A 21,863-nucleotide genomic window follows, 5' to 3' on the forward strand; every position below is an offset into this window, starting at 1 on the left:
GGGGGTAAACAGTTCACCTGACTCTGGTTAAAGACGATAAAATGTGTCTTACAGCATCTCTAAAGCTCATAAACACATTATAACATCTTAGTTTTATCCATTCAAACACTAGAAAGCGTACAACTTACACTTTGTGCAGAGCCAAACAGTTTTTGAGTTAAGCGAAGCTGCTACTGGCAGCAGCTTTATATTTAACATGCTGTACAGACACAAGAGTTCATTGGGGGAATTCTCAAAAGCAAAAAAGCTTAACAGGTGCTCCATCTATTTCTTTTATTTACTACATAACTAGTGACGGCTACGTTTCATTTAACTGCTTTGTATTGTGCATGCCGTCTGTCTCACTGGGACGTCTGAATATTACAAAGCTATTGTTAATGTTACGGAATCAACAGCTTTTACAGCAGTTCAACAATCAGCAAACCTGAGCTGTGTTAAAAAGCAGTTTTGTCTTAAACTTGTCGTATGACTTTATCATGTTTGAATTCAAACTGTTTAAGCACAAAACGTCGGTATAAAAAGAAGCTAGAAAATAAAAGCATGTCTCTTTGGAAAGATGACTCACTCCCAGGCTCTCTGTAAATCAAAAAGTGTCCTCTTATCTTTTGATAGCTAAAACATGCAAGCAGTGCAGGCACTTGGCGAGCACACATAATTCCCATCAATTACTCCAAGAAATACTTCCGCCTCTGTAAATCGAGGGCAGCTGACAAGACACAGACAGCTCTTGGCACAATGGACTTATTTTATGAATGACATCTGGATAACAAGAACACCTGCACTGCGTGACCCCGCTGGAGCACAGGAGGAGTGATGTTACAGAGGGATTAGACTGGACTGAGGCTAAATTAGTGTAAGATGTAGATGATAAAGAATTTTGTTGTTTGTGTGTTTTGCCAGAATTAACAGCTGAAACACTGTCAACAGTTAAACCTGTCTGCACCTGGCAAATTGAAGTTTGTTTATCCAGGGTCATCTGGTGACGTGGTGGTTCACTGGACCGGTGTTGACAGTCTGGCATACTAGGACCTTTGCTCTCTAATATATATTGTGCCTCTTGCACCTTTATGTGCTACAGTGCTGTATAAAAGTAGAAGAAAAAACAAGATTTTAAAACACTAGAGTAAGTTTTCTAAAGCTGGGAGAGGTCAAAGTTCACATTTCAGGCCTGGAGCAACTGAACATCTGTAATTTTCGACCAACAGCTGTTTCTATTTTTCTAAAGTGAGCTGCAGAAGGAGAAATTAATTCAGGAAAACCCATTTTTAAAAAAGTCCTAATGGTGCAGCAACAGAAGCTCAAAACAGGGTAAATGTTACGGTTCACTGAGTCATGAAACTAAAAATGTCTTCTAACGTTCAACAGTTTTCTTCCGGGATACAGTAAACTTGTGTTTGAGTTCCTGTCATCACATCGCTCAGCATCTAAAACCACTCTTATGAAATTCATATAGCTTCATAGCCTTGTTGATATGGGTTAATATGATAAAAATACACGAAACACACACGTAAACTTCTAAACTAGGTGAAAACGTGGTTTGCTTAACTTCTATGTGAAATGATATGAAAACTGTTTAATCAGATTCTGTACAACAAACCTTTTAGTGAGTCAGGGGGGATATTTTGCCCCTGTGCCCTTTGAAAGATGACCTGAATGGGGCCAATGCCATGTTTAGGGAGCACCACTAGAGGCCAATATCCAGCCACGATCTGGTGGGGAGGCCGGTGAGATGATGTGACACAGCGTGACAGCTAAATTTTCCAGTGAAACCAAAGACTGTTTCAGTTAGAGTGACATGTCTTCCAGGTGGGGTGACCTTCACTTTCTGATCCAACTGCAAGGGAAAAACACGGCTGACAGTTACCAGTAAATCATCTTGTTGTGTTAAATTTAGCACCGACTGAAACGTCCTCCTGGACGTTAATACCAATCATCATGTGTCAGTCTATAGAACAGAGAAAGTAGCTAAACTTAACTTTCCATTGTTGTTTTGATAAATACCTCAACACCAAAATGTACATATTCCAGTTTAATTGAAAACATTTTACAAGCTGGATACTTGTAAAACAACAGAACCTTCCACTTTCACTATAATGAGGGTGAAGATACAGAGAGTGACTTCATTGTTACATCAAAGAAATGAAAATTCTCTGCTCTGAAATTATATATTCTTTGTTCTTCTTTCCAAATCATATGTGGAAATACAGCGATTTTTCCTCACTGGAAATGAGCAAATGGAATGTGGTTTAAGTACCTAAGACAGGATATCATTTGGCCAGAAATGTCTGATTGCACATTTGAATCCAGTGACAGACTAACAGCTTACTCCAGCATATTGTGTGTCCTTGAGCAAGGCAGTGACGCCCAGCCTGACCCAGAAGGTGTGCTCCTGGCTAGCGTGGCCATCCCTGCATCTGCTGAAATACATGTGTGGTTTATAAAGGAAGAAAAGTCCTGATCACACCGTGTGTAGAGACAAATCTTAAATACATGAGGAAAAATGCTCCGGGGCGAAACTCAGCCCCTGTTCTTTTACACAAGTGGCCTCAACCATTTTAGTACAACTCACCCCAACATAAACACTAATGATTTTCCCTTTTCAGCCTTGGATTACCTGAATTAAATACTATTTCACAAGGAGCAGGAAGATTAAAAGCATCTTAACTTAATATCTTAACATGGTATTTGTAATATATTATTTCACACTGTTTAAATCAAACCTTAACCCCAAATTTACCCACTGAACCCTGGGCTCAGAACCACCCTTAAGACTGGTGGGAAAAAAAATAACACAAACAAGACTGCCACCTGGTGGTTAAAGGGGAGGCTAGTGCATGCTGGTGCTGCTACCAACAGACAGTAAAATATTAAATAAGGCATTAATTTATACGTCACACACTTCATATTCGCAAATAGCACTTGACAGTTCACCACTAACAACTGAAGGGTTTTACTGATTTCTCAGCATTTGCTATTTTACACCAAAATGGGACAATAGATGTTTTGTCCAAATCATGTCAAGCAGAGGGGGAAGAAAAGTTCCTTTCTCGGGTTTTGATTGAATAAAGTCAGACAGTATGCCTCACTGAGAGAGAGAAAGAGAAGAGTGATGATGGAAACTGCAGATTTTTTGGGTTTAGTAAATGAAGAGAACTCGGGTGTGAGGCAGAGTGGAGAAGGTGTCGGCCATCTTGCGGATTCTGGCATAGTTGATGAACCCTCGGAGGAAGAGCAAGACGCCTGAAGAAGTAAAAATGGGACCAACATGAGACTGACAGTACTAAGTGGTACTAGAGTAACACAGACACACAACACAACTGTTCTGATTGGGTATTTATGTTAAGCAATATATCCCCTGATAAAAGTTTAGATATGTAGTAAATGTAGTCCAAGATTAAAGTAGTAACTAATACAACATCAAGTTAAGTAGCATTACATTTAATTTCCTAGTACATAAAGTTCTTAATGCTAACCGGGTGTTTCAAACTGCTCAATCACAGATAAGACACCAGTTATGTCTGGTTATGATCAACTTAACTTTAAAATAATTCAATCAGCTGATTTGATCATGAAAATTCACTGTGCAGAGAAGATTGCATGTACACACCACAGAGGAATTTCAAATATATCTGAGGTTAACAAAGATCGGAAGTTGAATGCTTTGTTCAGGCAAAGATGTAAACTACGAATCATTATTTGGAGACTTGTTTTAATGTTCTGCTGGATAATGTTGCTGTAGCTCACTTGTACTTTAAAGGTTTAAATGGACATGACGCGTGTAATTATTTTTGAATCAAAATTCAAAGGTATGCGATTGTGAACAAAAAAAATAACAATAAGTAAAGATGTCAGTAAGAAACACTGTGAAATCAAAGTGCTTACAAAGAATCCACAGTTTAAATCAGTTCCCGTCTGTATCCAAGTCAATTCTGTATAAATTCTACTACGGTGGTATTTGTTCTTTTTTCTTGTATCTTACAAACCTTAAAGCAGCATTTATATTTTTGTCCACCCAACAAATCCAAGTGCATTATTTAGCTCCTTCTAGCTTCAAAACTGGACAGTGAATGTATCAGAAAAATATGCTGCTACAAGACCAAAGGACTGTGTAGAAGAGGAAGGGCCGGCTGGAGAAGAGTAGACTGAGGCTCATGCTAGCCCTGGCTGAAGTTGCACTGTTTAGCTTGTAAGTCAGACAATTAACCTACCAAATTATGATTAACACGATAATGAAGGTTAACATTTAACTTATGTATATCTAACCCAGTGCTGTTGTAATGGTGCTCCAGAGAGCAGAGATGTGTCACAAACAAAAGAAAAACCATTCGACTCATTAAAATGTAAAACTTTCTGGCTACTTACCCAACACCAGGAACACCCACCACAACCAGTACTGCCCATCAAAGTAACCAGGGAAGTATGTGGAAAACTAAAAACCCAACAGAAAAACAGAAATGACTAGTTAGAATAAATATGGCCTGAACTGGTTTCACACAAAAGAGTTCTGCATTTCAAGAGTGAATGAATAAAGCAGCGAAAACGTTTTTGAGGAAATAGTGCAGCACCAACATCCAACCACTACAGAAACAACACTAAACTGTCAGAGTGGTGTTTGGGGTTTTTGAGTTGTTGTGTGTACATAAAGCCACATTTTATGTGTTTGTATGTGTGCTGTGAAATGTTTTTCTATGTGTAGCGTCATACCCGGACTATGAGGATCCATTTGATGAGGGAGAGGCCAAAGCCGGAGATGGCCCCGTAGCGGCCGGCTGCTGATGTGGTCAGGCAGAACGACAGGAAGAAACCGATCCAGTTGAAGAGGAATGCCACTGGACAGAGATGGATGGAAGGAGGAGAATGAGTGTCATCAAAACAACACTGTTTAGTTCACAAATCTGTAGAAGAGAAGATTTCTGTACAAAGCTAGAAAGTATAAAACAAGTAGTTTGAGAAACTAACTGAAGAATGTGAGCATGAAGATGCCATCATTTCCTATCCTCAGCTGATCGGCATCCTCAAAGTCGTCTCTGGTCACAAAGTCTTCATCCTGCGATAGAATAAGCCAAAATAAAGAGCAAAACCAAAAGATAAAGGTGAGCTATTTAGGCTCTTAAACCATGTGTTCCACAGCAAAGAAAGGTAGCAGAACTGTCCAAGGCTTTGTTCATTTTAAATGGTTCAAGGACCAGATCAACCAAATCAATCAATTTGATAAATATGTTTTATTTTAACCCATTCTCAATGTTGTCTTCAAAAAAGTACAAACACAATGCAGTGAGTGAAAGCAAAATTAATGTGATAAAGCACAGGCAAGCACCTGCTAGAGGGAACCAAGCATTGCTGACAACACAGAGTAAATGCAACACAAACAACCAAAAGACCAGTGGGAACATCACAACACAGCAAGTCCATTTAATAATATGATCACTTAAGCCAAAGGTCTGGAGTCAGATTCTATGTGGGACAACGTGTACATCAACTAAGCACTAGCTAGTACTCTAAATGCACATACATACAGGAACAGTGGGGTAGTGAATACATAAACACTGCAGTTACATCTGTGCTTTCACACACCAAACCAGGACTACTTCACTTTCTCTCATCAGCCACTCTCTTCCCACACTTCCCAGTTTACCTCCAGCGAACTGCGAATTACATCATCAAAAGTCTCCAGGCGTTCCCTGTGCTGAGGCTGCTGCTGAGCGCAAGGCAGTGCGTGATAGAAAAACACACAACCAGCAATCAAACAGGATGGACCCACATGCATAAAGGCGCAATGCATCACAGTGACCACAAGAGGCCAGAGATGAGCTTTTACTTTTCACATTACATATTTGTTTTGTTTTTCATTTCTACTGCTACTAACAGAAGAGAGAAAGGGATGCCTTCTGTGTGCGTAGCAGGTTACATCACTGGTATCAAAACAGTCATTAATAACAATAATACTACTATTAATTAATCCCCTTGGTAAAATTAAATGCAGCAAGACAGGGTGTACATTGAATTTTGGCAGTTAAAAAGACAATAATACTTTTACTGAAACAGAAAACGTAGCCACACATCAATGTTAATAAAGAATTGCAAATGTTTCCTCCATTTAATACAGAGACAGAATACAGATTATATAACTGCACTTTAATTATTGATGCATGTAAATGTACTGTAAAGAATGGTCTTAACTAAAACATGAGCACTAGAAGCTTTTTGAAAGCAAATTGAAAATGTCACTGCAAATTTCAAAGTGTTCAAAGTAACAGAGAGAGAGATAAATCCCAAAGCTACACATCATAAACTACCCCCTTCTAAATTTTCTAAATCCCTCAATTTCAGTAAAAGTATTGATTTTAGGAGGTGGAACTGCTTGATCTGGCAGTAAATCCAACTGTGCAAAAAAACAAAAAATATAACAAAGCCATTTAGCATGAGGGATTAAGTACAGAGAGAAAAATGTTTAACAAGTATGAGAAACTGACAGCAGTAGAAAATACACAGAGCACATCAGATAAGTGAAGCACACAAAGAGACGTCTAAAGACAAAAGCTTTCTGTGGCAAGGTGCTAAATACTTCCTGCCTTGCAGACAACACAGGAAGTGTTTGAGCTCAGGCTTACGTGTAAGTGTGTGTGTATATGTGTGTGTGTGTGTGTGTGTGTGTGGACAAACACTGTATGTGTGGGGCCCAGCATAAAGGAAAAATTAAACACTTACTCTTCCTGCAACGAGGGGAACAGTAGTCTCAGCTTTGGTTCTTTCAGCTTCATCATAGGAAGGTAGCGTAGTTGCTACGTTGTATGATGGAGGCTTGGGGAAAGCCCCATCGTCCTTGTAGTCAAAGTAGGCTAAAGATAAAACACGGTTACAAAGAAAGAAATCTCACAGAACATAGTTCTATTTCATTTAGACAGCTGGGTAGTAATATATTCACACTGAGCAGACAGTTTCTTAGACACATGTATACTTTAATGCAAACCCACGTGTTATATAATGTCTTGTATAAACACTACACACTCAGTTTTTGATGGCTGAAGCCCCCATTCTCCATCTGGTATTCCTCATTCAGCCAAACATAAGTACAATTCCCCAGCGTGCCACTGTAGCATACAACCTCAGGACAACAAAAACATCTGGACAAGTAATAATCTCACCAGCACTGTCTGCTGTGATGCTGCTGTATGGAGGCGGAGAGTCAGCCGCTACCTGTGGCCTCTCTTCTGGGTCCTCTTCATTGGACAGCTGTGGGAGGTAAAGAAACCGCTTTCTAGTTTATTGAAGGTTACTAGCACATGTGACAGCACTGACTGATTTCCATTTTAAATAGATGCTTATAGATAAGGAAGTCTCACAATGCCTGTCTAGATTTAAATAAAGATTGCAATATCCTGGCCTACTTGAACGAGCTTGCATCAAGAGAGAAGCGCAGTAGAAATCACACATCAAAACATTTTTTATGCACATATGAACTTTAAAAGGAGGAAATCAGCACCTATAATGTGTTTATCTTTATCTCAATAAAAGCATGAAAAGTGAGAAAAAAAACTGATTACAAGTTTTGACTGTCACTTGAGACAAAGAACAAGCCAGACTCACTGGTCTTACTCCAGATTTACCTAATCAAGATTTTAAAAACCAAGCACATTTAACATTTGTCACTTTCCAGGAAACATCACAGCGGTGGTACTGAATACCAAGTACTACTGTAAGCCTGCAATACTAGGCTTGCAGAGGTGTAAATTACAAGTTACCAACACCTTTGTTTTCCCTTTTTGTGTGAGTAACACTTGATTTCATTTCCTAGAAGTGATATTAAGCCATAGAGTAGCAGGATTACATTTCGGGGAAAATGGGTCACTTAAAGTGTTACATTTCCAAGTAATTAATCAACAAAATGCCAGGAAGATGCAAAAGTATCATATTTGCCTGAAGGCATTCTTCAAAATATACAGAGGATTCTTATAGAACAAAAATATAATGATGAATGAATCATCTCGGGTTGAAATGAAATAATTTATTAAAGCCACATTTGGAAGATTACCACCTCCTAGTCAGACGTTTGACCATGTTTAACAGAGCTTATTGTCAGTGTAGAGTTAAGACACTGAAAGTAACACAACACGTCAGTCATTTGCTACTCTCTGCCTACACTGACACGTACATTTCTAACCAGATTTTCTAACCTACAGATCATAACTGTCCATCAACCCGGCCACTCTCTAATGCAACTGCCCATTAATTATTACTGCACTCAACCTCAGTCATAATAGGACTGTCTGCTACACCAACATCTACAGTAAGCAGCTTAATTAAGCCAGATGATCTACCTAAACAATAACACTAACCAGTTGTGGTTAGTGTTAGTTGTTACAAAACTCTCATCAAGCCATTTTAGTCTTTAATAACTCGCCATATATTGTAACGCACAGGTGAAGTAAAAATATATCAGATTATGACTATTCCAGTTTTAAGTGTTATTTTTCCAACATGAGGTTTATCCACCTCTTTATTCTACTTGGTCAACAACAAAACCCGTGTCTCTTGTTTAAAGCTATTGGGAGTTTTAGACTGGTGTCATCTGAATTAAAAACAGATCAAAATACTATTTAAGAATTGAGGTTATGTCAGATCTTGAAGTTGGTCATATTCTAAATAAATGTTTAGAATTTATATTGCCGCAAATCTGAATCTGACCTCATTGTAAATTTAATTTGTCCTTATGTGATCTGAGGGTCTAAGGCCAAAGGGTACATAAGGTAAACTTATTTTGATAAGGAATTTGATAAATAAGATTATAGGTTATAGTCAGAAAAATTGGGGCTTTTTGCTGTTCCATTTAAACAGTCTCATAGAATATAAGTTACGTTTTCCACCATGACAGACTTTCGCTTTTGATTTCACAAAATGTTTATTGACTTTGTTAAAAGCACTTGAGTAACTAGGTTAGCCAACCTAGGGGTTATGTAAATGTTTAATTCACTGCTTTTACTTGTACCGTAGTCATTTTACATGGGTTTATTAACACTTTAATAATATTTATTACTAATTAATAGACACTGACATTAGTTAAAAGTACACTTTTGATCGTTGAGAAGCGTTGGGAGGTGTGAAAGCTAACGTTAGCTAACTAATGTTTGTAAAGTTAAGCTAACTAGTTAACTAGCTAGCAAACAAACAACTCAAGATGGTAAGCTATCCTAACTCAACAATAGCTAAATACCCACAAACAAAGAGGAAACACCCGAACCGGCTCTAAAGTTCACATTTATGAACTTTAAAAGGTAACAACCTATAAAGGAAGCGTCGGTTTTAAGGTTAACGTCAGTCCGTGCTAACATAACTAGCAACAATGCTAACACCCTATCGTTAACAACCAGCTTCAGCCGATGAAATAACGTCAACTAAACTAACCAAACGTTAACTGAATAGCAGCAACACTCGGTTCTTCTGATAGTAAACTGTCGTTTTTAGTAGGACACAAACTAAAGCTTCACACCCTGGTGAGTGTGAGCCGCTTTAATCAGCTTTACAGTGTTTACTGTAAACAGCTGACTTTAACATGTTAGCTAGCGTTAGCTGTGGACGTGACATTACCTGCTGATATGTGGCGCTCGGTTCGGCCATTCCGATGTGAACGGCTTGTAATAGACAGCAGCCAAACAGACCAAAGAAAAGGAAATTATACAGCAGGTCACGCTGTAAAGCTAACCCTCACCACAACGACAACCTGCTTCTCCTTCGTCTGCTCGCACCACTGTCAAGCTACTTGAAGTGTTAGCATTAAACACAAGACTTCCTGTTGGCTTTCAGAAGAACAGTTCACATTGACGAACTTTAAGCAACAAAATCAACGACCTTAAGACTATTTATCTTTATGTTTATATTTATTTATTTATAAATAATATATATAAATATATAATTTATTTATTTTATTAAAATAGCTGCTTAAACTGAACATTTTGTGGTTCAAATATACTGCATTTTTATACGAATGTTTTTAAATTATGTAAGGTCTGCAAGGCTATATATTAAAGGTTTTACAAACATATGTTTCTTCAATCACTGTCTGCGATGACACACGTATCGAAGCTTAATAAGCGACGATGCTTTTATTCTGAAACAAACACATACCAATTTCCGCTTTAATCCCGTGAACGTGACGCAGGTCGGGCTCGCCCTATGACGTCATTAGTCACAACAAAACCTCTACTGCCCCCATTTGAATCGAAGCTTTCAAGCCACGCACGTCAGAAAATAAATACAAAAATAATTGATATAAATATCCAGATGGTGCTTGTTTGGGGATTTTTATTCCACCCTGGTTTTATTCATTCTGAATGTCACAATCCAAATATTGTGATTATTGTGTTTAGTCTATATTGACATGAAAAGATAAACAGTTCTACACAGTTATTATTGGCATGAAATAATAAGTTGCTAGAGAAACTGACTGAGATCAGTACCATAGTCTTCATAGACCTCCATTGATAATGAACACCAGTAAGTACTGGATGAGATTCTTCATATTCATGCTTCAGTACATTGGATTGATCAATAAAATACAGACAGATGCAAGTTTGATCTCATGAGGTTTTATTGTTTCTTTGTCTAAAATAAAAAGACAACAACAACACCTGTGACACTTTGGATGTAAGTTCAAGTGTTAATATGTCAAAATAGCTTCTAGTCAGGCTATTTAGGAGTCTGGTACTTAAGGAGCACAGGGTAAGTGGTGCCTATGTGTTTTTGATTGTAGTGGTGGCAAACAATCTCCACGTCGTACATACTGAACTGGACTTTGACGCGCTCGTTGGGCGAGATGAGGAAACAGAGAGTGTAGAGAGCAAACTCGAACTCAGGACTGACGCCTATGAAGATGCTTCCTTTGGGCTTTATACCGTTCTTCCAGCTGAACTGTAGCGCCAGGATGTGTTTGTTTTCATCAGGCTGCAGCAAGAGAGAGAAAGAAAAAAGAACAAATGGCAAGTGATGAGAAAAAGGTGAGGTTCAGAGAAAACAGGTTGGATTGTGTGCGAGAGCAGCTGCAGGATTGTGCTCATTAGTGCCTGCAGAGAAAGATGTCAGTAGGTCAGTATCAGACTTACAGAGGGAAAATTTGAATGAGCACAAAGTGAGAGCGAGCTAACAAATAGAAATATACCATGCAAATACTTTAGTATGGAGTAAGAATAGGGGACAGGTGAGAATTATGCAAAAGAGGATATAAAGATGGAAATGTGTAGGTAATAAAAACCCGACTCAACTGAAAATGTAGCAGTGAGTTAAGGAACACACAGAAACTCTAAATTCAGATTTTTTTTAAACTAACCAACAGGCCAAAAATGATGCACTGCTTTACAAGTAACCCTAAAACCAAAACTATACAGTCTAACTAGAGTCCAGGCAGTATCAGCATCTCTGTACACTCTGTAGCTAGAAAGAAAGTGGTAGAGCAAACGTGGTCATAGCAGGATGTGAGGTTTCTTATCGGTTTGCAAAAATAATGGTGAGAGCAATACAGTAGAGATAAGCAGAGGAAGACGTCAAGGCCACGTGGGGGAGCAGACGGGTGACATGAGGCCATTTAGAGGGACATGCAGTGATGAATCAGGATCTGTATATTTTTAAATACTTGAATGATCCAATAATATTTAGGTTGGATAGATGTTAGATAGATGAAGAAGTGCTGAAAATACATTCTTGTCCTATTCTGGCGTGTCCTATTTAAAGCCAGAAACACATAAATGACAGCAAACCTGGGGTGAATTTGCATTGACGCTGTAGCCTTTATAGTCGATATGTCCCAGCTTCTCTTGTAGGTAGAGCTGGATCCAGTTGTGAAAGCCGATGACGGTCCGCCCTCCTCTCGTCTCCCCAACAAACACATGTTCAAACCCTGACGAGTCCGGCCTAGCAGGAGACAGAAAAGAGAACATCACTCCACAAACACAGACCAGTTTAAAAGTTGAATTGTTCCTTTACAAATAAGCAGCTGATCGCTTGCAGAAATATGTTTGAGACACTTTCATAGAGTACGACGTTAACATCATAGTCACAGGTTCCTGTAGTTAAGTTATATTTGGGTGCTGTGCCGGACTACACCCACCTGCTGGATCCTCTCCTCGCATAAAGTTCAAACCAGATCCTGTACAGCTGCTCCTTGAATTGTGTCTTATCCTCAGGAGAGAGATGCTTCTCTACCAGGTATTTATGGGCTATCTGCAAAAAAAACAAAAGAAAACATCATGATCACTTCAACAAATGCTGTTAACAGGATATAGTGCAGTTATAGTCATAAGTCCGATGAACCAAAGTGTGTTGTATGAATATTTAAACAGCTGAAAAACTCTACATTTGTTCTCATTAATTTTTTAGTAGAGGTGGATTAATGGGAAACATTTGTTTCCTCCCGTCCCCACAGGTACCTTCATGGTGGGAGTCTGAATGATGGCGTCCAGGAACTTGTGGTTCTCTGCCACCTCCTCGGGGGTAACGATCTCTGGCTCGCCAGTGTCACTCTCGTAGTTATCCAACAGGGAGATAAAGGCTGCAGAAGAAAGTGTAGGTGCTCAGACACCCAGACGGGGAGAACGCATGATATAAAAATATGTTTAAGTGTGAACCAGTCTACATGAGGACAATTAAGAAGACAACTGCTCGTACCCCAGGCCTCCCTTTTGTTTTTGTTTTTAGTTATGTGTCGGTGCCTGTTCACGATTGGTTGATGCCCTCAGAAAAAAGCCCTTATGCCAGTGCACACTGCAGATTGGTGGAGCATCCCAGCTCCCAAGCCAAGTCATCTATGCTGAGCCTCCAATCAGGTTCTGGGATTCATTATGAGTCCTGTTAAAAACTGTGAGTCCTCTTCATTTCTTTGGAACTTTGTCTTTGTTCCTTTGCACATCCTGTTGTGTTAAGGAACCTGCTGATTTGGACTGATGTGGAAATGAAGTATGTGCTTGTGGGTTTGGTATTGAACGACTTTATCAACTGTCTGCAAAATGGGTTCATTCAAAGATTAGTTTCAGTGACATCTAGTGGCAAAATGATGAGATGAGATGAGTTTAACCAGGGTCTGTGCCAAAGAACGTGTTAAATCGTGCTTTACGAAGTATTATTAACTGGTTTGAATCAGTCACATGATTCACTCAAAGGATCGTGGTGGTTCATCTGCGAGTTTGAAGCTTGTGTGCACAAGTCTGGCTTAGATCATAGAGATCATACACACTCACATGCATCCATACAGCCTTTCTTTGTGTGGATCAGTGTTCAGTCAATCAGAATCTGGAACATGGTAAACGGTCTGCACTTACATAGCACTTTTCTACCTAGTTGGTACTCAAAGCGCTTTACACTGCTTCTCATTCACCCATTCACACACACATTCACACACCAATGGCAGAGCTGCTATGCAGCTGACCTGACTCACCGGGGGCAACTAGGGGTTCAGTATCTTGCCCAAGGACACTTTGGCATGTGACATGGCAGCCGGGAATCGAACCACCAATCCTGTGATTGGCAGTCAACTGCTCTACCTATTGAGCCTGTAGACACCAGATAATCTGAAAACAAGCAAGGCAGGTGGGCTCGAGGACTGGGTTTGAGAACCACTACACTGACACTGAGGCCCGATATTCTTGTATTGATTACATTAGGGGTAAAGGATGCTATATTGCTGTATTTATGTTGGGTAGTTAGTAGGTTAGCTAGCAACTATTATCCATACTGCAATGTTTCCTTTTAACATGTTGTACATCATAAATCAAACGCATCATTAGACAATCAAAGAAAGTGTCTCAGCAGTTATTAGGACAAGACTTTGGTTGTAGGAGAGCATCTTTCTGCACCCAGTGCAGTGAACTCTGTGTGCTCTGTGGTTATGCAACACGCCTGTTCGTCATAAGGAGATTAAGAGTAGATGAAAAAGCTTTACTCCGAGGCGAGGGGGGGGAGCATCACGCTGACGAACAGTGCAGTGGAACGTGTGAAGAGCATGTCAATTCAAACATTTTGAGGCTGCAGTTGTGTAAGAAGCAGAAACAGACAGAAATTCGGTTCTGGGCTGTTTCATCCACAGAAAGAGCAAAACACTGAACATGAAGCGTGAAGAAACTCCTCCACCCTCACGCACTTACCTAAAAAAGTCTCCTTTTTGAAAATGTTCTCATCTACAAACGTAAACAAAGGATAACCTGCTCCGTCATTGTTGTCGTTATTGGCCATGCTGTCTCCAGCTTTGCCCTGCAGCAGAAACACAATCACTCAAGTTATGTGAGCTCTCTGCTTTCAGGTTTCTCTAATAATATTCATATGTTGTTGAATAGATGCTCTTGTGTGTGTGTGCAACTGTAAGAAAAAATGATCAATTTATAATGTACCATGTACTGAAGACGCTCTTGTGTGCAAAAATTAGAGATAAGTTTATATATTAAGTTGTGATAAGTGAGTGTGTTGCACCTGCAGAGAGATCCTGTAGTCTTTTCCAGGTTGGAGTCTGTTGATGTCGTTGTCCCACAGCTCTTGCACCATGGCCGACAGCACTCTGTCACTTTCAATCATGATCCGACTTCTCGGCTGTGTTCTTGGTCCCGGAGTGGATGAGCTGTGAATGGTTCGGTCTCAGTAGCTCTTTAACAGGAGAGGAACTCTTAATGAAGCGTCTGCAGGTTTTACACTGAGCTTCACTCCTGGGAAGTAACTCAGTTACATGTACTCTGGTAAGAAATATTTTTTAGATACTGATATTTTACATCTTTACTTCACTACATGCTGGAGGAGAGCTTTTTTGTGACGCACCTAATTAACTAATAAAATACGGTGCATTGTTTCAACCTGGTTGATTATTTTTATGATATTTATCCTTTTTGGATGAAAGTTTCAGATTAAATTGAGTCTAACTGTGACAAAGTGGGTGAGAACACTCCATTTGTGTTTAAGACGAGTATTAAGTTTGATGTTTAATAATTAAACTAAGTTTGTCAGATCATAATTATACTCACCATGTATTAAGGAGACAAACTACTTCCTCTTTTTTTAGTCTCTATGACATCATCAGCGATGTCATGGAGTAGACCAAGTGTGGGCTGTGTTGAATATTTCTGATAAAAGTCATTTATTATCAATTGTTTGATTTTAGAAAGAAGCTGTTAGTACCTAGAATAAGGTGGATCCAGATTGAAGAGGGTATTTAAGCCACAGTTTTAGTGCAGTTGTGTGCATGTGTAGTTAAGTTAAGGTCTTGTGAATTTAGTTGAGTTTACTTTAGTTAAACCAAGTTAACATCAGTTTATATGCACACATGGTTTATATTTTATACCTTCACTGGAAATAAAGAAGGATTTGACAGGGCCTGTAGGAGGTTGCTGGACTTCGCTTGATTAGTTTTCAGTGTAACTTGCCATTAACACTATTTTGACTTAAGTTTCCTTTTCAGTCTCAGAATTTGATTTACAGTCACTATGCCGTCCTACAAGTTAAGACATTAATCAAACTCAACCCTCGTGCACTCCACAAAAACATGGCTGATAACAGATCACACATCCATGAACTTCATCATCACCATCTGAGCCCCAGGCTGCATCCCATCATCCACCACATCAAAGTCCACTGACCTTTTATCTCTGATTTTTGTATTTGTATCAAGTGACGACAGAACGGCGATGAGGAAAATGTTAGTGAAGGTCCTCACTGCAGGTGGCGGTTTCCTGTTTTGTGCGAGTAGGTGTCTTCACAGGCATAGCAATAGTCCGGCCAGTCAGTCAGTGTGTATGGAGAAAGACCGACAGGGGCTGGTGGGGGGCAGAGAGCACGAGGCAGGGGATGGGACAGTGCAGGAAAGAGGGGGCATTTTAAAGGGTTGTCCCCTGTCAGCAACTCTAGCCAAAGGGATTACACAATGTTGTCGTCTCTTTTCAATCTCAGGCTGAAACGTGGGCTCTTTGTTCCTTTAGTCTTTCATTGTTCCTCTGTCTGTCACAGCACAACCTCTGGATTACAGGGTAAATATGGGTCATGTTTCAGGTAATAAGATGTGGAAGACGAGTATATTAAAAGTGCTAAATGATCCTAATTCTTTAGAGCACATGTTCGGTCAAACTGAGGCAGGATAACGTTTCAGAACAGCCTTGTATCATTTTCAACCTTTTAGTTTTATTATCACGGTTTGTTTGATTATTTTAAAAACTTTAACATGATAAAACAGTTGTACTTTCATAAAGTACATCTTTAAACAACCATTATGTGATTATGTCCCAGTTAATATTGACTTACTGGGCTATTTTAATATTATGTGAAAGCTAAATGAGTTTTATAAGGAACAACTAAAGAGTGTATCAGCTTCTAAAGAGCATATAAAAGTTATTTCAGCATTATAACCTAAACATTAACGACAATCACTCCACTAAATCCCGTCTAATAAAGAGATTGATACTCTACCAGGTTTTGGTTTTATTCAACTTTTTAGGTTTGATTTTCATTAAACGTCATAAACACAACTTCTTCTGTTTATGCGGTTGTTTTGATTTTATTTTCCCATCATTTTCATTTCAGTCACACCTCCAGTGAATAAAATGGACAAAAAGCTCAGTGGTAACATTTATTTTGAGGAACATTATGTTGACAGGATTCTGCAGGTCTTCAAACGAGACATGATATGACTGTTGGTTATTATTAATGACAAAGTAAATTCAGGCATTTTTAAAGAGATTTGTTACCGGTCCGGTCCAGCATCAATTCTAAAAGTTCTGTGCGTGAAATTATTTCCTTGATTTTATTCATTTTCAATCACCTCCTTGCATGAAATCATGAGACCAAATGTGTAAAGTTATAACAATTATTTTCTTTGTATAGACACGATCGAGGTTCTTTGGCCTCTCTTGGGACACTAATATTTGGCAACATTAAAACAAGAGTTGTATAAATGGAGGGAATAAATCAAAATCATCCCTAAATATCTTAGCTGTTTGCCAAGTGTTTACCACATTCCCTGAATAACTTGTTTACAACCAAGTAGCACACGTTATTATGTTCTATATGAACAAATACATTAGAAATAAGGAAACCATTCCCACAATCCAACCTGCTTAGCTTTTATCCTGCCATGTAAACACAAACTACCATTTCTGTAAATTAACTCATGCCGAGAAAAACTGAAATAGTAACAGATTACACCCTCCAGATGTCACACTGTGGAGATCAGTCAACACAAACGCCCTAAAACTGAAATAAAATACCAAACCCTTATTAAAATTATTATGAAAATACAGCTGGTTAATGAATCTTCAGGCTTGACTTGTTTTAATTCTGTATGTTTGTATTAGTAAAAGAGGCTTTGTTAGATCATAAAATTAATTTACCTAACTTTGTTGTTTATTTGAAGTAAAGCTAACAATGTCTTGATAGCGAACAGAAAACTAAAATACTTACTAACAAAAAAGCCAAAGGTGCCAAATGCACAGTCTAACATTCAGACAGGATGGTTGCTAACTGTGAGCAAACACCGAGCTTGTTCGAGAACTCCATCATTTTTAAGAAGTCTGAAACATGTCCGCTCACTACCACCATCTCCACGAACACGTCTTGAATGGTCTTAACTAAGAGTGATGTGTTTAGGATTACCAAAACGACCACAGCTGTTTCTTTTTAGGATGCAAACTGTTCATTTTCTGGCTATTTCTGGCTGAATGCTTCACGTATGTGACATTATATCATATATTGCGCAAATATGAACAAGGTGTTATACTCAAGATACCTGATCATATTCACAACACAAACAACGGCATCATGGTCAACGACTGTAGTGGCACTGTTGTGCAAGAGCAGGCATGGTGAGAGTCACAGGTGAAGAGATGGTGATAAATGAGCTAAAGTGCATTCAAATGGAGCATAGAGCAATGAGGCACTGCACTGGTGTCAGTCCTCCTCATCACTCCAGAAGGCTTCTTCTTCAGGATCCACCCCATGGAAGAGTCTGCAACAGGCAAGAGAAAACACATTTAACCAGGGTGTTTACAGGATGGACAAATGGTTAAAAAGAGAGATGAATGAGCACTCACTGGTTATAACAGGGTGATTGTGGGTTGTTAAAGTGACTGTACGGGTTGACTTTGCTTAGGAGGCCTAAACACAGCCAACAGAAGTATTGTTTACACGAGGTGCACGTCATCTTGTTGCAGCCATCCACTTTCTAGATAAAAACCAACAGAGAATTAGAAAAAAAGAAGAGTTATCTCTCTCTTAAATGACGTATGAATCTTGTATAAAAGGTTTTAGACCAGTTAACAATCACGCTTATGCAGCAGTTTGTGTTCATCTAACTTCTCTACTTTTTGTGTAATGTTAGTAAAGGTTTGCTCTACTGTACTGTCACCAGCAGGGGGACAACCTGTATATTGGTTCCACAGCGTGGGCAGCATTTGCAGTTCTCATTGAGCCAGTCTCTGCTAAAGGACTCTTCCACTGCTTTCTGGATCACTCTCTTCCCAAAGCGTTGCTCCATGAACTTTTTTGCCTCATTTGTGGCTGACAGGTACTCATCTCTGAGGTTACGCAATTCATCTAAGAAACAATGACACAAAAGTGCGTGGACTCAGCATGGTGGTTGATAGGTTGTTACAAAAAGAGTCTTTAAATAAATTTCCTTTATAAAACATTTTCAGCAGTCACCTGCAGTAATTTTACAATGAGAGAGACCATGATAGCCCAGCTTGCACAGTGTGCAAAAAGCATACTGGCAGGCTGAGCAGATGCCCATGGTTGTGTCTGGCTCCACCATAACAGCAGTGCCACAGGACTGGCGAGGACAGTAAACCACATCAGCCATGAGATCCAGACTGGACTGGAGCAGCAAACGGTCATAACGGGCAAACAGCTCCTCATCCACCAGCTGCTTCACCTGAGAGATGAAGGCATAGGGAGGGAAGCAGGAGGAGTTCGTTTAGTGGTGTAGTGCTTCTCTCTTCTGAGAAAAGCACTTAAGCTTTTATACACACCTACCATCTCTATGGTACTATTTTTTACCTGCAGTGGTGTCGCTAAGGAGGTACATTTAGGCTCAGGGCAATTAAGGCACTGAACGTTGCCGTCGCGTATTTGAATCTGGAAGTATTCAGTCATGCAAGCCTTGCAGTAGACATGCTGGCACTCCTTGAAGCAGAGGCAGTTGGAGCCCAGCTTTTCAACAAAGCAGATCCCACAGCAGAAAACCTTGCTGTCAAACACTCTCTGGCGCTGCGCCTCGTCAAAGTCCAGGAGTTGAGGTAGGAGGTCGGCACGTGGGTCCATCAACAGGACAGTCCGCGGGTCCAGTTTAGAAGATGGCGATGAATGCAATTCAGACTTTGGTTCTCTTTTCTTCTCCTCTGCATTTTCAGAATGACTTTCACACTGTGTCACAGCTGAACATAATTCACAAACAAAAGTTTAAATTGTTGTTGTCATGTCACAGCCAGCAGTAGTTTTATAACAAAATTCAGATTGTGAAATGCTGGTGATACAGTATCAGCCAATGAAGGTGACAACAGCACAAAAATTGAAGACAAGCCTGTCTGTACTTGTTTCATCCTACTTCATGTTTAAAATTAAGCTTAACTCTAATTAAAACAGTATTGGGAGATGAGATATTATATTGCACCTGTGGCTGAAGAGTCTGTTTTCCTGCGTTCACTGGCCGTCTTACTTCCTCCCCTTATGACTTCAAGAGGAGAATCGATGCCCAGAAAGTCCAGAGCCTCCTCTTTGAGGAACTGGACCCACATGAAAAGAATCACACAGCCTTGGTTCTCCTCCCATAGCTCATCCAGACGTCTGCACAGAGAGCTCATCTGTCAAGACGGAAGAAGAGAAGAAACAGATATTAAGAGCATTAGAAGATGAGGACTTAAATTCAACAAAAAGGTAAAAGAGTGAAGCCATATCACTATGCTGACATGTGCAGGCCATCTAATGCAAAGTGAAGTGAAAAATTAATACATTAGATCAAATACACAATTCTGTAATAATATTTAGGTTTGTGTGAATAGATTTACTATTAATTATTATATATTTAGACCAAGGCATTACAAAGCTTTGCACCAGTCCTACCTGTGTTCTGGTCATCCATTTAGAGCTGAGAGTGAAGATCGGTGAGGATTGAGATGGATAGTCTTCAGGAAGCTCAAAGTTGAGCACCAAAGGAGGTAAGAAGCCAACATTGTATTCAGTTTGCTTCTCTCCTGCAACAAACAGAGAAGGTGCAATTACAGTACATTACTTATTACAGCAAAACTAACATATCCAGATTCAGATTTAGAGGGAGGAACATTACAGATACTGCTGTGCAAATGTTTCAGACACTTGTGAGCCACAAATAGATTTAATGTATCAACTGACTTCACAACATCTAAATTTGCCTTTATAACAACACAAATGCTGCTAAGTGCAGTGTTTTTTATGGTACTTGGGAGGTAGGCTGGTCCAAGTATATTGAAGACCGTGCCACGGTTCAGATGTAGATTTAGGTTGCCTCACTGTCGACTGTCTCTTCATATAATCCCAGACTGACAACATATTGATGCAGATGGGTCTGACAGAAACTGTTTTCTCATCTCATCTCTCTCATCTGTTTTCTTATCACTGTTCAATGTTCAGATGCCTCCATGATGCTTCTGCATCATGCACAAAAGAGGAGGTCTAAAGTCTTAACTTTTGCACAGCATTGTACATTGCAGACAGTATGAAACTGCCTATTGCACGACTGCAAACCCACTCTGCATGAATTGCAGTGTGTTATACATAACACCTCCCCACTGACAGCTGTACCTTTGACAACTATTTTGAAGTCAGGTGGGAGCTCCAGACAGAGTTGGATCTCTCCTCCCTGAGCAGACTCTGCTCGGTGGAACTCTTCATCATCATAGATACTTGTCAAAGCAAGCAGCTCATCCTCCTGGGCTTCCCTGTCCTCAGACATTTACATTCCTGCAATAACGAGACACATGTTAGTGATTATTAAAGTATATAAAAAAGGAACGAACTGCTAATAGAAAGCATAGTTAGCTAGTCTCAGTCAAACATTTGACTGTTACCCTTTTACACACGCTTCTTACACACGTGTATTGACTTTTTCGTTTAACTTTATAACGTTATCACTCACCATCACTGAAAAAAGAGTAGCTGTTGAAGCTGAGGTAACTTAACTGTGACATAACACTAGCTTGCCCTAGCTAACACTAGCCTAATTTGTTAGCACGCTAGCTAATGTAACTTAACTTTTCCCATGATAGACGTGGTTGTTGTTTAATGACAATTTAACAGCCACTAGGATTATTGTAGGTTAGTGACTAACAAGCTGACAAACACCACGGAGAGGCAAAACTTGTGAAACTGGATAGTTACTTCAATTTGGGCAGAAACGTGAACGCTAGCTAAATAGCATTGTTAGCTAGCTATGATACACAGTGGCTATAGCTACAATTGGAACTCGACCCTAACTTTTAAACAGTGCAAATGCTTCTGTACTATTAACCAAAGCTGCAACAAGCCACTAAATGTGAGGTAAAATGGGTAAAAGCCACACGTTTCCTACCTTGTCCGGCCCTCGCACTAGTGATTCTTGCCCTTTGACTGGATCATGACTGTGTAAACAGGGTGGACTCCGTGTTGCCAGATCTGACTAACAATACGTATCCTAATAGTCACCCTCGTTATTACTTCTTTCATTCAGATGATTTTTATTATAAGTCTGTTCCTGGACTCTCTTGATAGATCCACTAATTAGCACAAATCTCATATGATCTCTATATGATGTTTCCTATTGTTAAATGAAATTTAAACATAAAATAATTATATTCACTATGATAAAGTATACAGTATGTACCAAAGACTATAAGTATCTT

General features: G+C 39.4%; 3 protein-coding genes across 3 annotated transcripts; all 3 read right to left on the bottom strand.

The window, feature by feature from the left end:
* Window positions 1–2,014: 2,014 nt before the first annotated feature.
* Window positions 2,015–9,766, bottom strand: ndfip1l (Nedd4 family interacting protein 1, like). Its single transcript, XM_026372065.1, has 7 exons — window positions 9,586–9,766; window positions 7,146–7,233; window positions 6,709–6,839; window positions 4,960–5,047; window positions 4,705–4,829; window positions 4,363–4,429; window positions 2,015–3,240 (listed from the first exon to the last, which is right to left on the bottom strand). The coding sequence occupies exons 1-7, from the start codon at window positions 9,613–9,615 to the stop codon at window positions 3,137–3,139; spliced, it is 633 nt and encodes a 210-aa protein (XP_026227850.1). The 5' UTR covers window positions 9,616–9,766; the 3' UTR covers window positions 2,015–3,136.
* A 917-nt stretch (window positions 9,767–10,683) lies between these two features.
* Window positions 10,684–14,550, bottom strand: endou2 (endonuclease, polyU-specific 2). The gene is made up of 6 exons (XM_026372714.1): window positions 14,449–14,550; window positions 14,127–14,232; window positions 12,417–12,538; window positions 12,098–12,210; window positions 11,748–11,901; window positions 10,684–10,938 (listed from the first exon to the last, which is right to left on the bottom strand). The coding sequence occupies exons 1-6, from the start codon at window positions 14,548–14,550 to the stop codon at window positions 10,684–10,686; spliced, it is 852 nt and encodes a 283-aa protein (XP_026228499.1).
* Window positions 14,551–16,572: 2,022 nt separating this feature from the next.
* rnf14 (ring finger protein 14) lies at window positions 16,573–21,627 on the bottom strand. The gene is made up of 9 exons (XM_026373114.1): window positions 21,554–21,627; window positions 20,788–20,946; window positions 20,071–20,201; window positions 19,622–19,811; window positions 19,009–19,385; window positions 18,655–18,883; window positions 18,374–18,546; window positions 18,045–18,175; window positions 16,573–17,959 (listed from the first exon to the last, which is right to left on the bottom strand). Exons 2-9 carry the CDS (start codon window positions 20,936–20,938, stop codon window positions 17,902–17,904), a joined length of 1,440 nt encoding a protein of 479 aa, XP_026228899.1. The 5' UTR covers window positions 20,939–20,946; window positions 21,554–21,627; the 3' UTR covers window positions 16,573–17,901.
* Between the last annotated feature and the right edge of the window lie 236 nt (window positions 21,628–21,863).

This window comes from Anabas testudineus, chromosome 14, assembly GCF_900324465.2.
Source record: "Anabas testudineus chromosome 14, fAnaTes1.2, whole genome shotgun sequence".
NCBI lineage: Eukaryota > Metazoa > Chordata > Actinopteri > Anabantiformes > Anabantidae > Anabas > Anabas testudineus.

Coding starts and splice junctions, on each gene's coding strand:
- rnf14 (XM_026373114.1), bottom strand. CDS start 20,938: ATGTCTGAGGACAGGGAAGCCCAGGAGGATGAGCTGCTTGCTTTGACA. Junction 19,386..19,621: donor AACAGACTCTTCAGCCACAG/GTGCAATATAAT, acceptor AATTATGTTCAG/CTGTGACACAGTGTGAAAGT. Junction 18,884..19,008: donor CCTTAGCGACACCACTGCAG/GTAAAAAATAGT, acceptor TTCATCTCTCAG/GTGAAGCAGCTGGTGGATGA.
- endou2 (XM_026372714.1), bottom strand. CDS start 14,550: ATGATTGAAAGTGACAGAGTGCTGTCGGCCATGGTGCAAGAGCTGTGG. Junction 14,233..14,448: donor ACTACAGGATCTCTCTGCAG/GTGCAACACACT, acceptor TTTCTGCTGCAG/GGCAAAGCTGGAGACAGCAT. Junction 11,902..12,097: donor GCGAGGAGAGGATCCAGCAG/GTGGGTGTAGTC, acceptor GTCTCCTGCTAG/GCCGGACTCGTCAGGGTTTG.
- ndfip1l (XM_026372065.1), bottom strand. CDS start 9,615: ATGGCCGAACCGAGCGCCACATATCAGCAG. Junction 7,234..9,585: donor CGAGCGCCACATATCAGCAG/GTAATGTCACGT, acceptor TACCTCCCACAG/CTGTCCAATGAAGAGGACCC. Junction 5,048..6,708: donor TTCCCCTCGTTGCAGGAAGA/GTAAGTGTTTAA, acceptor ATTCTATCGCAG/GATGAAGACTTTGTGACCAG.